General features: G+C 36.5%; 1 protein-coding gene across 4 annotated transcripts in view; it reads left to right on the top strand.

Annotated features, from left to right (window-relative positions):
- The window catches only part of LOC150099031 (serine/threonine-protein kinase Nek8-like), a 1,046,903-nt gene that overhangs the window by 268,353 nt on the left and 762,737 nt on the right, over positions 1 to 15,813 (top strand). For all 4 annotated transcript variants that reach the window (XR_016549512.1, XM_090405252.1, XM_090405251.1 and 1 more), the window contains one exon: positions 5,888 to 6,029. Coding sequence is in view for 3 of the 4 variants with exons in the window: in XM_090405252.1 (XP_090261378.1) it covers positions 5,888 to 6,029 (142 nt within the window). In the remaining variant the exon portion in view is untranslated. The remainder of the gene's footprint in view (positions 1 to 5,887; positions 6,030 to 15,813) is intronic.

Below are 15,813 nucleotides of genomic sequence, written 5' to 3'. Positions count from 1 at the left end.
ACTCCACTGTATACAACCCACCACTACACTTCTTAAACCTCTATCTACACACTGTGACTTAACAACCACTCTTGAGATACTGTTTGGCCTATAATTTGCATCTTCAGTCTTGGATTCTCCTTTATACAGTGAAACTATTTTGTTCACTTTCTAACATCTCTTGGCTACCTCCCAGAACTGAGGGTCAATTTGAACAGCTTGATCATAGGAGATGAAAATTCCCTTGCATGTTCTAGTAATACACTAGCTATCTGATTATAACCACCTCCAATTCTACTACTGCTATGCTCCCATCAGTCAATGTCATGTCTAGTGTGTATTATCTTCACTACTGGATGGTACACAGACTTGCAAAATGATCACTCTTGGTAACTCAACTATATTTCATTTACTTCTTTTACCTCCCTATCACAAGCACTCATTAAAGCTACTTCCATAGTCTTTCTTTATTTTACTTGTCATATAGTTGAACTCATTGAAATTTCTTTTTGCCTCATCAGTTAGCTTTCTCTCATAATTATCTTTGGCCCTCTTTACTATATAGGTCATGCTTTTTGTTTGTGCTTTGTATTACTCATTTTCTTGCTGATGGTTATATTTTCTCCAAAGTTTTTTTCTTTTTCTGCAATTCCTGCTTAATCCATTCATCTATCTAACTTTTACCTGATTTATTCTTCTGATTCTGGCTATACAATCTGATAGTGCCTTCTTCAAACACCCCCTTGACTATCTTCCATGCCCTGCTAATATCTCTTTTCTTTAATACTGCTCTAAGATAACTCCTAAGTTTCATAATCACCTTCTTTTTAATTCCCAAAAATTATTCCTCTTCTATGGAGTAAATTTTGCATGTCTGGCAATCTCTCAAGTCATGATCACAGAATTGCATATCCCTACCAGAGAAAATGTGACAACTTTGGTTACTGCTAAGTTCTCTGATGCTATAGCCAGATCCAGCATTCTTGAACCTTATGTCTCCCCCCCCTCCCATCACCAATGAATGTTGTCTCACATTATCTCTTAGCAGCTTTAAAAATCATCCCTTATATCCCACCTCCAGCCTATCGCAGCACCCAACTATGTGTTTCATCCTTTTGGTCACTATCTCACACCAGATAACCTCAAATGAACTCCCCTCTATATTCATTGTACTTCTATTTTTTTTTTTTGGATGTGAATTCTTCTGCTATCTGCAAAAACCCCTCCTATTTTGTTTCCTCTGTCCTCTCTGAAAATATTATACTCCATTCACTCTAATCCTACATCATCCTCAGTCAACCAAATTTCTCTTTTTCACATTGGTTAGCCACTTGGGCCAAGTGGTCAACCAATGTGAAACTCCTCACCCTTATTTCAATAGTATACATAAATTGCAATATCACCTTCATCTCATCAACCTCCATTACACCATGTGTTGATTATCCCACTGATAATAAGAACCTGGGAAGCTATATTCAGAAGCATGTGATCACTCTCCCACTTACTAGGTTTCCTAGACTCCCACTTACCTGCATCCCCTCTAAACATAGTTTCCATACTTTATCAAGATGCCTAACTCTGAATTCATTCAAATGCAAACTATCCAACTTCTGTAAGTCATTCCATCTATCAATGTCACTCCACACAAGGTCTACACCATTTCTCTTACACAACCTGTGCACTGAATCATTTGCCACATAGTTCTTTTGTTTCAGCTCATTTCTATTACCATGGGAACAGACTCCCATGTTTTTACTTTCTCACTCTTCTTATTTTCTTTACCAGCAATTCTTTCATATCTTATCACATACCAGACTTGTCACCTGCTAGATTATTAGTAACAGCTAAGATCATTATCTCTTTCACTTTCCTTCTCTGCACGCTTTCAACATTGCTAATGTCATTAATCTTGTCCTCAGGGAAATGTGATTTTGTCATGCTCTCCTCAAATACCCCTCTTATCATTAAATCACTATACAAAATTCAGTCCTTATTCTCTTTTTTTACCTTATTCATAGTATGCTTCTTTCACTTCTGTGACATGCCATGCCATACCATACCAACTGCAAGTCATTTCTCCAACCATTCTGTCTCATGGCGAACTCCTTATCTTTCTCTATCATCTGTTCACATTCCCTTCATTTTCCACCATCTCATTCCTGCTATCACTCGTACTACATGCACATTTGTTTGATTCCAACATTTTATAGGCATCAAAAACTTTGCCAAGATTCACAAATATTTTTTCTTGTCATTCTTTGTTCATCTCACTGCTCTCACAATTCTTACTCTCCCCACACTTCTAGCATGCACTCAATGGCTTCAGTTTTCTTTCAGAGGTGGTGAGTGTTACACATCAGTCATCATGTAGGATGTGGAAAGATAAGTAAATTTTATATTTAATGTGTGGCAATAATCTCTAATTTGCAGATTAAGTCTTAAACACACTCAAACTCCTTGCAGACACCCCACTCTCAGGCAAGGCATTCCAATCATTCACAACTCTGCACGAAAAAAAGTTGCCTCTCACTCCCCTACTCACACCGTCTTTATACAGTTTCCAGGGATGACCTCTGGTTCTCCCCTGATCTCCCACTATTCTCTGTAGAACTTCACCACCATTGATCCTATAACAATCCCTTACCAACTTGTAGAGACCTACAAGTTGGTAAGGAGACTCTGCAAATTACATCTTCTCAATCTTTCCTCATACTCAACATTCCAGAGGTCAGAAACTACCTTAGTCAGTCGCCTTTGGACCCTTTCCAACATCTCTTCATCCTGAAAACCCAGTGACCAAATCCTGGCACAATAGTTCATGTGTGGCCTAATCAAAGCCTTATACAACGGAACAAAAATCTCCCTACTTCTACACGGCAATGTCCTCCCATCAAGTAGATGGGAGGACATTGACGTGTAGGGAATCAAGTAGATGAGGAAACGAAACTAGTGTTGGGATCACAAGGAGAAATAACCCAGAATAATAATGGAGAAAGATAATAAATCTTTGCCTTACAAATAATTTAGTAATAGCGAATACTATGTCAAGCATAAAGAAATCCATAAGTTTACGAGGGAAGAGCCTAGTAGAAACGAAAAATCTATAATCTACTAAGCCATCATAAGCAGATCGTACTGGAGGTATACAAAAAATGCAAGAGTCTATAGAGGTCCTGAAATAGGCAGTGACCACTACTTATTAGTATTGGAAACAATCCATAAAATAAAAGTTGAAAAATGTAGAAAAAGTAGCAAGGAAATAAATGCTAAGATAAAGAACTACAAACTAAAGAAAGAAGAAGCAGCCATTGAGTATAAAAGTAAAATAGAAGAGAAGATGAAAGAAGTAGAAAAAGAGATATATGAAGACCAAGATGTAGAAAACCTATGGTACAGGTTTCAAAACACTTCTTCTAGAAACAAGCAAAGAAATTTGTGGTGTATCCTTAAATAATAAACAGAAGAAACATAAAACACTGGTGGACTGAAGAACTAAAAGAAGAAATTAAAAATAAAAAGCAATTATGGAAGAGATATATAACATCAAAGCTGCAGGTTGATAGAGAAACTATACAACAACCAAAGAAATAAAGTTAAAACCTTAGTGAAAGAAGAGAAAAGAAAATGTTGGGAAGACTTCGAACATACTTTAGAACAAAATTTTAAAGGAAACCAAAAACTCTTCTTCTTCTCATTCTTCTGTTTTAAGAAGAATGAGATCAGAGAAAGAATGCCCCATAAAGTTTATCAAAAATAAGGATGGAAAGTTACTCACAAATTCCGAAGACATCATGGAAAGATGGAAACAGTACTTTCAAGAATTATTGGAAGATGCAGGACATGGAAAAAATAGAACCCTAAGAGCAAGACACACAAGCAAAATAGAAGATCAGAATGAAGAAATTCATGCAAATGAACTGTTAGCAGCAATAAATAAAATAAAACTGGGCAAATCAGCAGGCCATGACCAAATAACACCAGAAATGGTAAAGAATTTAGGAACGAAAGCCATAAAATTTCTTTTACACCTATTCAGTGTTGTATGGAAAAAGAAAATTATTCCCAAAGACTGGGAAGTAGCTATAATAATCCCTATATTTAAGAAAGGAGACAACTGCAAATATGAAAACCATAGAAGAATTTCGCTTTTAAGCATTCAAGGAAAATTATATGCCCGTATTTTAGAAGCGAGGCATAGGAATCAAATAGAGGATACACTGGATGAAATGCAATATGGCTTTCGAAAAAATAGAAGCACGCAGGATCTTATCTTCAGTCTTAGACAAATATCAGAGAAAAAATTGGAGAAAAAGAACTACATTCATGTTTTATAGATTTTGAAAAGGCCTTTGACCGACTTCCCAGACACTTAATATGGCAAACATTAAAGAAAAACAAGATACAAGATAACTTAATAGCAGTACACAAATACAACCTGCTGATACCTGTAATAATAGATCAAAAGAATTTGAAACAAATGTAGGAGTGAGGCAAGGCTGTGTCCTCAGACCTCTTCTCTTCATCATAGTAATGGATGAAATTTTAAAGGCATGCCAAACAAAAACAAAAATAGTTCCACCTAGGATACAGGAAACTGAAAGAAACCAGGATTTCACACATGGCTTTTTGCAGATGATGTAGTGATCCTAGGCAAATACAGCTGAAGACTTGCAGTACAATATCAACATTTGGTATGAAGAAACAAAGAAAAGGAATATGATCATAAATATAAATAAAACTAAAACAATGATCGTATCTAGAAACCAACAAAAACACATAATAAAAATAGAGAATCATCAACTGGAACAAGTCCACTCCTTTACATACTTGGGATCATATATATAAGAAGATGGTAGACTAGACACAGAAATTAACAACAGGATAAGAGGGGGAACAAAGCTATTCTATGCATGAAAGGGGCCCACTCCTAGATAAAGAAGTCACCCAGAATACCAAAATGGCAGTGTACCGCTCAGTGTTTCTACCAACATTAACATACAGTTGTGAGTCTTGGTGTTTAACAACAGGAAACACAAATAAACTACAAACAATTGAAATGAAATATCTCAGGAAAGTGGCACAAAAAACAAGACTAGACTGAATAAGAAATCAAACGAAAAGAGACAGCCTTCAAGTTGCACCTCTGAATCAATTCATAACACAAGCCCAAATGAGATAGTTTGGACATCTTAATCGAATGGAAGAAGGAAGAATAGCAAAAACTTTATACGAAAGCCAGAAAATAGGAAAAAGAAACATAGGCAGACCCAGGAAAAGTTGGCAAAAGGAAATTAAAGAAAAATTGGAAAAGAAGGGAATTAACTGGAAAAAAGGAAAAGAACAAACCTTGGACAGGATGGCATGGAAATCTCTTCGGAAAAATCCTGAAGCTTAAAAGCATAAGAGATCATAGACAAAGAAGAAGAATAAGGTCTTGCTAGCAACATACAAAAGTAAGCAAATATATACTACAGGTTTACAGTATAACAGATTTGCAGTGTTTTTTTTTTCTTTCTTTTGTAAGTGTGAATGACATGCAGAAGAAATCTCCAGGGTAATATTCAAACCGTTTCTTCCTTCTAACTAGCTTTTACTAATTAAAACACACACACTGTTTAGAATCAGTATCATTATTCGTCATAAAAATTTATTGTTAAGTTTGCATTTATGTGAATGATTGTGAAAGTTCTGATCTTCAAAATAGTATGATAATACTGACTCTAGCTTAATATCTAGCTTAATTAGTTACTGCTTTCACATGAGTTTTGAGAATATGCAAATAAAACCACTATTATATTCAGTTTCTATGTTGAACATTTACTAATATGTCATAAAAGTCAGTGTGCTATTTTTAAGATAAGCTTGTGCTTATGAGTTTATTGTTTTTGTTTAATTTTTGTTACTAAAGAGATCTCAAGACTGCTAATATCTTTTTAACAAAAGATGGCGTTGTAAAAGTTGGTGACTTTGGCATATCAAAGCAATTAACCACAAGACAAGGAGGTGCAAATACAGTTCTGGGAACTCCTTATTATATTAGTCCAGAAATGGTAAGAACAGGCATGTTTATATGTATATATATATATATCTAAGAATTACCTACTTGATTATTATTATTATCTGATCTCCATGGAGTCAAAGGACTCATTGTGGGAGGTCTGTACTCTCTCATGCCACAACATCATTGAACCATGCCTTGAACCCATTCACAGTTTCCACATGCACCACACAATGCATGTGGAAACTCTGCATTCTAATCACCAATCTCCCTGCAGAGAACCTGCTTTTCACTCCCCTGCTCACAGCCTCCATGGATGGCCTCTATGAAATATCTTCTCTACATTAATCTGGTAACAACCCCTCACCAACTTATATGTCTCAATCATATCTCTTTTTTTTCGTAGACCATTTCCTAGACCTGACACTAATTTAGTAAACCGTCTCTGGACCTTCTCCAATACAGCCTTCCCCCCACCGAAAACCTGGGGACCATTTCTGTGCATAGTAGTTCATATGTAGCCTGATCAAAGCCTAATATGGGGGAACCATAACCTCTTTGTTTCTGCATGTCAATATCCTCCTCATTATTGCCATAATCTATTGGGATGTTCTTACAATTTTAGCAATGCGATCCCTAAACTTCAAGTCTGTCTCCACCATCACTCCCAGATCTCCTTCAAAATTTCTCCATTAATTGTATACTCTGCATCCCAACCTTACCAACCCTAATTTTAACACCTTGCACTTTGCAACGTCTGCTCTACTTGTCATAGCACTTCCTATCTTTGCATCATCAGTGAACATATATCCAGTTGCACATATCCAGTAAAGCCAGTCCCAATGTCATTAATGTACAAGTTAAACAATAATGGTCCCAAACAGATCTGTGTGGCACTCAAAGCTAGTTCTCTTTTGGGATACCACTCCTCCATATACAACCTGCTGATACCTGTCTGACAGCCAATCAGCTATCCAACTTACTAGTCTGTTATCTAATCCCATCTGTTTCAGTTTAGCTATCCAAGTACATCACCGTGTATGCATTTCCTTTATTGAGTGAGTTTGTTACCTTTTTATAATACATAAGCAGAATGCTGAAACACAAACTTCTGCTAACAAACCTTTGCTGACCATCATAGAGAATACTGCTATAATCATTCCACTTCTGAGTTCTAGTCTTCACCATCTTCTCTAACATCTTAACAACAACAACATCAGACACACATATTGGTATATAACTTGTAACCTTAGTCTTATCCCCCCCCTCCCTCATTTGTGAAGTGGAATAATTTTTCCCACTTTCCATTCCTTTGAGACTTACCCTGTTGCAAGACATATGTTAAATAGTTGCACCAAGGTGCTATTAATTCTGCAGTGCAACGATTCCCAAACTGTGTGCTGTGGCCCCCTTGGGGGCAGTTATGTTTTTTGAGGAGGCCCTGAAAGAATGAAAACAAATTTAAAATGTTTTAAGACTAAGTGTTCCATGTCAAATGTGTATGCAAGATGCTAAAAATATAATATTTGCATATGATTTTGTCAATATTTGCTGTGTATGTTTTGTATTGAATATAAATACAATAAATATTATAATAATATATGTCTGTATTACAATTTTTTTTTTCTGATGGGGGCTGTGAAATATTTTAATTTTTCCAAAGGAGCCTTGACATCCATAACTTGGGGAAGCACTGCTGTAGCGCATTCCCTTAAGACACAATGCGATATACTATCAAATCCTATTTCCTTATTAACATCAAGTTTACTTAATTCCTTATATATTTCCTTCTCATTTATCATCACTCCCTCCTCCACCATACATTCTACACTTCAGCTTCTCCTAATGTTGTCTGCATGAGTATGAAATACACTGATAAACTAATCACTGAATAATTCAACTATATCCTCTGCATTAGTTACCAATCTGCAAGTGCCATCAACTAGCATCATCTTCCCAAATTCATTTTTCTTTCTACTTGCCACATATCGAAAGGACTCGCTAGGATTAATCTTAGCTTGATTGCTAATTTCTTCTCATACTCCACTTTTCCTTCCTTTACCAACTGAGTCATCTTCCTCTCCCATTCCTTGTTCTCCTAATGCAGCTGATCATTACCAACATTCATCTTGTGTTGTCCCCACAGTGCCTTCTTTTTCCAGATTTCATGTAATCTCCACATGTAATCTCTTCATTCATCCATTTTACTTCTACTTTGTTTAGCCTTTTCACCTTTGAAATACACATTTAGATGTTGTTGCTGTTAAGTAGCTCTTTATCAATGCCCCACAGCATCTATATTCTTCCAACTCAACTCCTCTTTCCATGCCTCCCATGGAAAGAGGAGTTGAGTTGGAAATAGCTCCCAGTTGTCTCCAAAGCTTTCCATAATCACCGGGATTGTAGTTCCACATATATCCTTTCTTTATAGAAGTTCTCATGTGACAGGCTGCAACCCATGTGATCACTTCATGGTCACTCTCCCCACCTGTGGGAAGATTAGACACTCCGTTCACAATCACATCCTTTGATAATATAATCAGATCTAAGACCCTTAACCCTCATGCTTTCTCTGTTACATACTGCTGCCTAAGATTGTTGTCACTTAAGAACTCAAAAAATTCATTATCCTTATTCCCTGATGCCATCTCCTCATTCCAATCAATATTGCTGTAGTTGAAATCACCCATAATGATGATCACCCTTTGCTTGCTCACTTAGCTAAGTTGCCTATAGATTTCTTTGTCTCTATTTTCTACATTCTGCGACGTGTAGTAACATCCATTTTATTTTATTTCATTTTATCAACCTCCATTTCACACCATACTGCTTCAAAACCACTGCTGCTCTTTTTTCTTGTATCTCAACTTTGTGTGGACATAATTCCTCTGCTATCATCAGCAGCACTCCCCCTCCCTTCTTACCTTTTCTGTCTTCATGAAAAACATCATATCTTACCATTTCTATTCCCCTCAAGATGTCATTCTTATCCAACCATGTTTCACTTATTCCAACTATTTTCAGGCACATAAATTCAATCCATGCAAAAATTTTGTCTCCCTTATTTATGACACTCCTGGCATTTGTAAATAAACATAAAAGTTCATTTCTTGGTTTTATTATCACTACAGTCAGTTCAACCCATGCTGTTCCCTGTCTGGTGATCTTTTGCCCCTCATAGCCTCCCAGACTCCATCCCCCATGTATTCTTGACCATTCCATTTCTGTGTTGACCATCCATATCTTCTTCTTTTCGGCCATTTTCTGTCCACTGCTAGATGAAGGCCTCCTCCAGTTCCTTCCACCTTTCTCTGTTCTTGGCAATGAATGACAGATTTTTCCCAACAAAATTCAACAATTCATCACACCACCACCTTTTAGGATGTCCTCGGCCTCATTTCACTTCTTTTGAAATCCAGTTTGTTAGTATGGTGATCCATCATTCATCATCTCTTCTGTATAGATGCCCAGTCCATTTCCATTTTAGTCGCTTGTGGCGAAGCATGATGTCAGTGATACAAATCTGGCTTCTTATCTAGGTGTTTTGCTTCTTAACTTTTAATGTGATGCCTAGCATCAGCCTCTCCATTACATGCATTCATTACCACGTCCAGAATCCACTCTCCTTACACTGTATCTCTCTGACTTCCCTGGCTCATCCTGTTTCCCTGTCCAACCTGCTTTCCTGTTATCACATTCTCCTTTTCATTCACAACCATATCAGTCTCACTTAGTTCACTCTCCTGATCATTGACATCATCTTTCACTTCCACTGATACCTTGTTTGAATCACTCATTCAGATGCAGTCCATTGCTCTTATATAGCTCTGTTTATCCCTCAGACTCATCCCACAAATTCAAACTGCACCCCTTTCTCTTCACACATTTCTGCTAACATTCCATTCAAGATCTTTGCTCTCTGCCACAACTCATCATTGTCATACCTGAGAAACACACAAACTACCCTTCCTACCACACTGTTGTCTTTCACTCTCCTCAATAAACTGCTGATATCCAATCTCCTGTTCTTATGCCCAACCAAATCATTCATTCCACCTACAACTGCAAACTCCCTAATACACTTACTTTTCATATCTAGTGATTCAATTACCTTGTTCATTCTCCCTCTTGGAATACATACCTTGTGCATCTTCTCATTCACCATACCTTTTATGATAAGAATCTCCATATAGTGCTATTCTTGAGTCATTCACTACTTCTTTTTATCCATTATCTTTCTTTTTATTATTATTATTATTCCATGACACCTCCAGGGAGTACAAGGACATTGTAGGAGGGCAGTCTACTCTACTTCGCTAAATTCATCTCACCCTCTCTGCTACTACTTAATTCTTCTAGTATGACACTACTACCATCAATGCCATCTACCACCCATCATCATCACCGACAATGTGATGTAAATTGTGTGTGTTTTGAGGGCCGATTTGTCTGTATGCAGGATGAAAAACCTGAGTTTCCAGGAGAAAAAACCCTGCTACCTCTGTATGAGATCGACTAGCTCACCTTCAATTGAAAAAGTCCATATAAGGATTCGTCTGTGGTTACTCATTATGAGGTACTGCAGATTTTGTACGTTAATCCCATATAAGGATTTATTCTATTTAGTATACATATGATTTTAAATAGAATTTAGTATACATATGTATATTAAATTCTGTTTAGTATACATATGATTTCATTCTGAACATGCCTGCCTCATTTCATTCTGCAAATCTTATTTTCCAGCAATTGCTCTCACTGTTGCTTTGTTAGTCTGACTTTCTTCCATTTATGTAGTCACACCAGCTCCTACTTCTTCAGTCAGGCCCACTTCCACTTCTGTACTTACATCCAGTTTGCCTTTTATTTTGGCTATTTTATTTCCTGCATATATTTCTAGAACAGACTGTAAGAGTTTGTCTGCTATACTTAAATTGGCTGAATATTTAAAAAAAAATAAAACTATTAATTCTTCTTCTTCAAGTGTCATCTCCTAGAAGGAGGTTGGCAACCATGTCACGGAACCTTTTTCTTTCTTTTGCTGCTCTGGAACATTTTTGGTAATTCAAGCCAGTACAGTCATCAATGTCTTTGAACCACATTCTCCTGGGTCTACCTCTCCCTCTTTTTCCATCCAATTTCCCTTCTAATATTAATTTCTGAATGCCTTCTTGTCTGGTTTGATGTCCAAAATATTTAAGTTTTTGCTCTTTAATTATTTTCATTAATGTTCTTTTCATTTTTGCTTTCTTTAAAACATCTTCGTTTTTCATTTTCTCTGTCCATGGTATTTTCAATATTCTTCTGATGGTCCACATTTCGAAAGCTTTTAATTTTTTCTCTGCTTCTTTATTTAGAGTCCAAGTTTCACTGTTGTAGAGAAGGCTTGACCAGATATAGCATTTTATTAATCTTTTTCTTGTGTCTATATTAATGTCTCTGGATGTTAGAACAGTTTTCATATCAGTAAAGGTTTTTCTTGCTATCTCTATTCTTCTTTTTATTTCTTTAAGGGAATTTCCTCTGTCTGTAAACATTTGTCCCAAATATATAAAAGACTGAACCTGTTCAATTTTCTTTCTGTTAACAATTATGTTCAGTTTCTTATTTATTGGTTCTTTTGATATAATCATGCACTTTGTTTTCTTTAGGTTAATAATTAGCCCCCTGTCAAAGCTTCTGTTGTAAATTTCTGTGATTAAGTTTTGAAGATCATCTTCAGATTCAGCTATAAGAACTGTATCATCTGCATACCTGAAGTTGTTGAAGTTCCTACCTCCAACTTTTACACCCTTCAGATAGAGATAGCAAGGTTTTTCTTGCTATCTCTATTCTTCTTTTTATTTCTTTAAGGGAATTTCCTCTGTCTGTAAACATTTGTCCCAAATATATAAAAGACTGAACCTGTTCAATTTTCTTTCTGTTAACAATTATGTTCAGTTTCTTATTTATTGGTTCTTTTGATATAATCATGCACTTTGTTTTCTTTAGGTTAATAATTAGTCCCCTGTCAAAGCTTCTGTTGTAAATTTCTGTGATTAAGTTTTGAAGATCATCTTCAGATTCAGCTATAAGAACTGTATCATCTGCATACCTGAAGTTGTTGAAGTTCCTACCTCCAACTTTTACACCCTTCAGATAGAGATAGCAAGGTTTTTCTTGCTATCTCTATTCTTCTTTTTATTTCTTTAAGGGAATTTCCTCTGTCTGTAAACATTTGTCCCAAATATATAAAAGACTGAACCTGTTCAATTTTCTTTCTGTTAACAATTATGTTCAGTTTCTTATTTATTGGTTCTTTTGATATAATCATGCACTTTGTTTTCTTTAGGTTAATAATTAGTCCCCTGTCAAAGCTTCTGTTGTAAATTTCTGTGATTAAGTTTTGAAGATCATCTTCAGATTCAGCTATAAGAACTGTATCATCTGCATACCTGAAGTTGTTGAAGTTCCTACCTCCAACTTTTACACCCTTCAGTTGAGAAATATTTTTAAAAACTTGCTCACTATATATATTGTACAGTAAGGGTGATAAGACACATCCTTGCCTTACTCCTTTTTTGATTTCAAAGTTGCCAGAATATGTATTTTTATATCTTATTGAGGCCATTTGATTCCAGTATATATTTGTAATTATACGTAGATCTTTTCCTTTTAAGCCATTATTCTGTAGGATATATATTAATTTCTTGTGATCTATTGAATCAAATGCTTTGATGTAATCAATAAAACAAAGATATATGCTTTTCTGGTTGTTAAGGCTTCTTTCACATAATGTTTTCAAATTGAAGATTCCTTCTCTTGTACCTTTGTCTTTTTGAAAACCTGATTGCATGTCTTCTATTTCTTCTGACAAAGTGCCTTTTATTCTTTCTAGGATTATTCTCAGTAGTCATTTTGTAACATAGCTTGTTAAACTTATTAGTCTATATTCTGTACATTCTTTAACATTTACTTTCTTTAACAATTCAATAGGGATCTGATCAGGGCCTGGTGTTTTACCTGTTTTCATTTGGCTTAGAGCGTATTCTATTTCTTCATATGTAATTGGGTCACCATCTATATTTTGTATATCTGGTTCTGGTGCATCTGTGCGATCAGAGTCAAATAATAGATATAATGTGTCTCTAGTAGCATTTTTCCATTTTGATCTTTTATACAAGGATTATGGTTGAAATTTTGCTTTTTATTTGTCAGGGCTTGGATTGATTTATGCATTTCTTTGCTATTATGTTTCTTGTCCAATTACTCTATTTCTTTACATTTTTCATTTAGCCACTTGTCTAGCCTTCCTGCATTCGTTTTTTATAATTTTACTGAGTATTCTATACTCAGCAAAATTATAAAATTTTCGTCTTTCATTCATAAGTTCTAGTATTGATTCAGTCATCCAGGATTTTTTCTTATTGTATTTAATTTTTGGGATAACCTCGTTAGCTGTCTTATATATTGCACTTCTAAAATTTGACCACCTGTTTTCAATTTCCTCTGTGTTACAAAGTATATTGTCTTCTGTTTTATATCCTACATGATCTAATTTCTTCCTAATTTCTAAGTTAAACACCATTATGTTGTCAGGTATATTCAGAGCTGTGAAGTCAAGTCTTTCAGTATGATTGTTTTTAGAAACGTTTTTTAGTTTAATTTTTAAAGTGGACACAACAGGGTTATGGTCTGAACCTATATCAGCACCTGGGTATGTTTTTATGTTGGTTATATTATTTTTGTATCTATTATTTATCATTATGAAATCTATTTGGTTTCTTATAGAGTTATCTGGGTTTGTCCAAGTATACAGTCTGTGCTTTGGATGTTGAAAGAAAGTATTCATTATGCGCAAGTTGTTTTGAATGCAGAATTGTATCAATCTGCATTCAAACCTCTTTCATTTCTGTCGCCTAGTCCAAATTTTCCAACAACTGGATTTTCTTCCCCTTCTCCAACCTTTGCATTCAAGTTGCCTTCCAATTCCTCCCTCCATGAAACTTCCCGAAGTTGACGTCTAAGACTATTATAATCACCTGCCTTATAATTCCACATAAGTTCCCGTCTCTTTGATACTCCTGCATGTCTATTCATTTTCCAAGTCAAAACCATATGGTCACTCTCTCCAACTGGTGGGAGAGACGTCAACTCAGTTATTATCAACTCTTCTGATGCTATAACCAAATCCAAAACTTTTGAACCTCTTGTTCCCTCTGTTACATGTTGCCTAAGACATTTGTCCCTCAAGTATTCTAAAAATTCCATTCCCCTATTGCTACATGCATCTTCCTCTCTCCAATTTATACTACTGACGTCAACTCAGTTATTATCAACTCTTCTGATGCTATAACCAAATCCAAAACTTTTGAACCTCTTGTTCCCTCTGTTACATGTTGCCTAAGACATTTGTCCCTCAAGTATTCTAAAAATTCCATTCCCCTATTGCTACATGCATCTTCCTCTCTCCAATTTATACTACTGAAGTTAAAATCTCCCATAACAATCATTCTTCTTGCACTTGCCTAACTTAGCTCTCTAAACATCTCCTGGTCCCCATCCTCTGTGCTCCTGGGTCTGTAGAACACCCCACTAAATATCCTGTCTTGCCTACCTCTACCTCACACCATACACTCTCAAAATCATTTGTCTCACCTCCTTCCAAATTCTCCACTCTTAGAGGACATAGGTCATCACTTATCATAAGCAGTACCCCACCACCACGCTTTCCCCTCCTTTGCTGACGAAAAATGCTTACCCAGCGACTTCTATTCCTGTTATTATATCCCCTTCTGTCAACCACGTCTCAGTGATCGCAATAATTTTTGGCCAGGCTGATGCTATCTGCGCCACCAATTCCTCTCCCTTATTCCAGATACGCTTGGCATTAGTATAAAGCATATAAATGCCATTGTTTCTATACCCAGCATTATCCCTTCTAGACTCCACTGGGCTCAGTGTTACCTGACATTGTCTCCCTTCTCCCAAGTATCCATTCCCACAAGAGGCCACCCTTGCTATCATCCTCCCTGGGACACACTGATTCGTTCAGAACAGCAATCTCTCCAGATGCCTACGTCCTTCCTCATTCAAATGTAAACGGTCTCTCGCATACAATTCCTCTCTTTCCTCAAACACACTCCAAGCATCCACATATACCAGTCATCTCTTGTCACACATTCTCGCTATTATGCCATTCAATATCACCGCTCTTCTGCTCAGCTCATCATTATCATACCTAGGCAACACGCACACTATTTTTCCTCTCTCTGTCTTCTTCCGTACAGTCTCAAGCAAAAATCTCATATCTCCCGCTGCCTGACTTACATTACCACTCAAGTCATTCGTTCCTACCATCACAGTCATCTCATCCACCCTTTCACCTCTCTTAATTGCCATAGCCACCCTTTCTATTGTTCCTCCTGGCAAACACTCCTCACGCATCCTATCTTGAACACCACGGATCATTGAGTCGCCATACATTATACCTCTTACCATTCCCTCGCTCCTATTGTTTCCATTTTCTCCTCTTCTTTCATTCCCATACCTCTCTCTTCTACTGTTTCCATTCTCTCCTCTTCTAGCACTCCCATACATCACTCTCATTCCCTCTCTCCTACTGTTTCCATTTTCTCCACTTCTAGCACTTCCATTTCCCTCTCTCATTGTGTCTCTCCTACTACTGTATCCATCCTCTCGTCTTCTAGCATTCCCATACCTCTCTCTCATTCCATCTCTCCAACCGTTTCCATTCTCTCCTCTTCTAGCACTTCCATATCTCTCTCATTCCGTCTCTCCTACTGTTTCCATCCTCTCGTCTGCTAGCATTCCCATACCTCTCTCTCATTCTCTCT

Source organism: Typopeltis vanoorti, chromosome 15 (assembly GCF_054136105.1).
Source record: "Typopeltis vanoorti isolate ZY-2024b chromosome 15, IOZ_Tvanoo_1.0, whole genome shotgun sequence".
NCBI lineage: Eukaryota > Metazoa > Arthropoda > Arachnida > Uropygi > Thelyphonidae > Typopeltis > Typopeltis vanoorti.
This window is presented reverse-complemented; position numbering and strand designations above follow the sequence as displayed.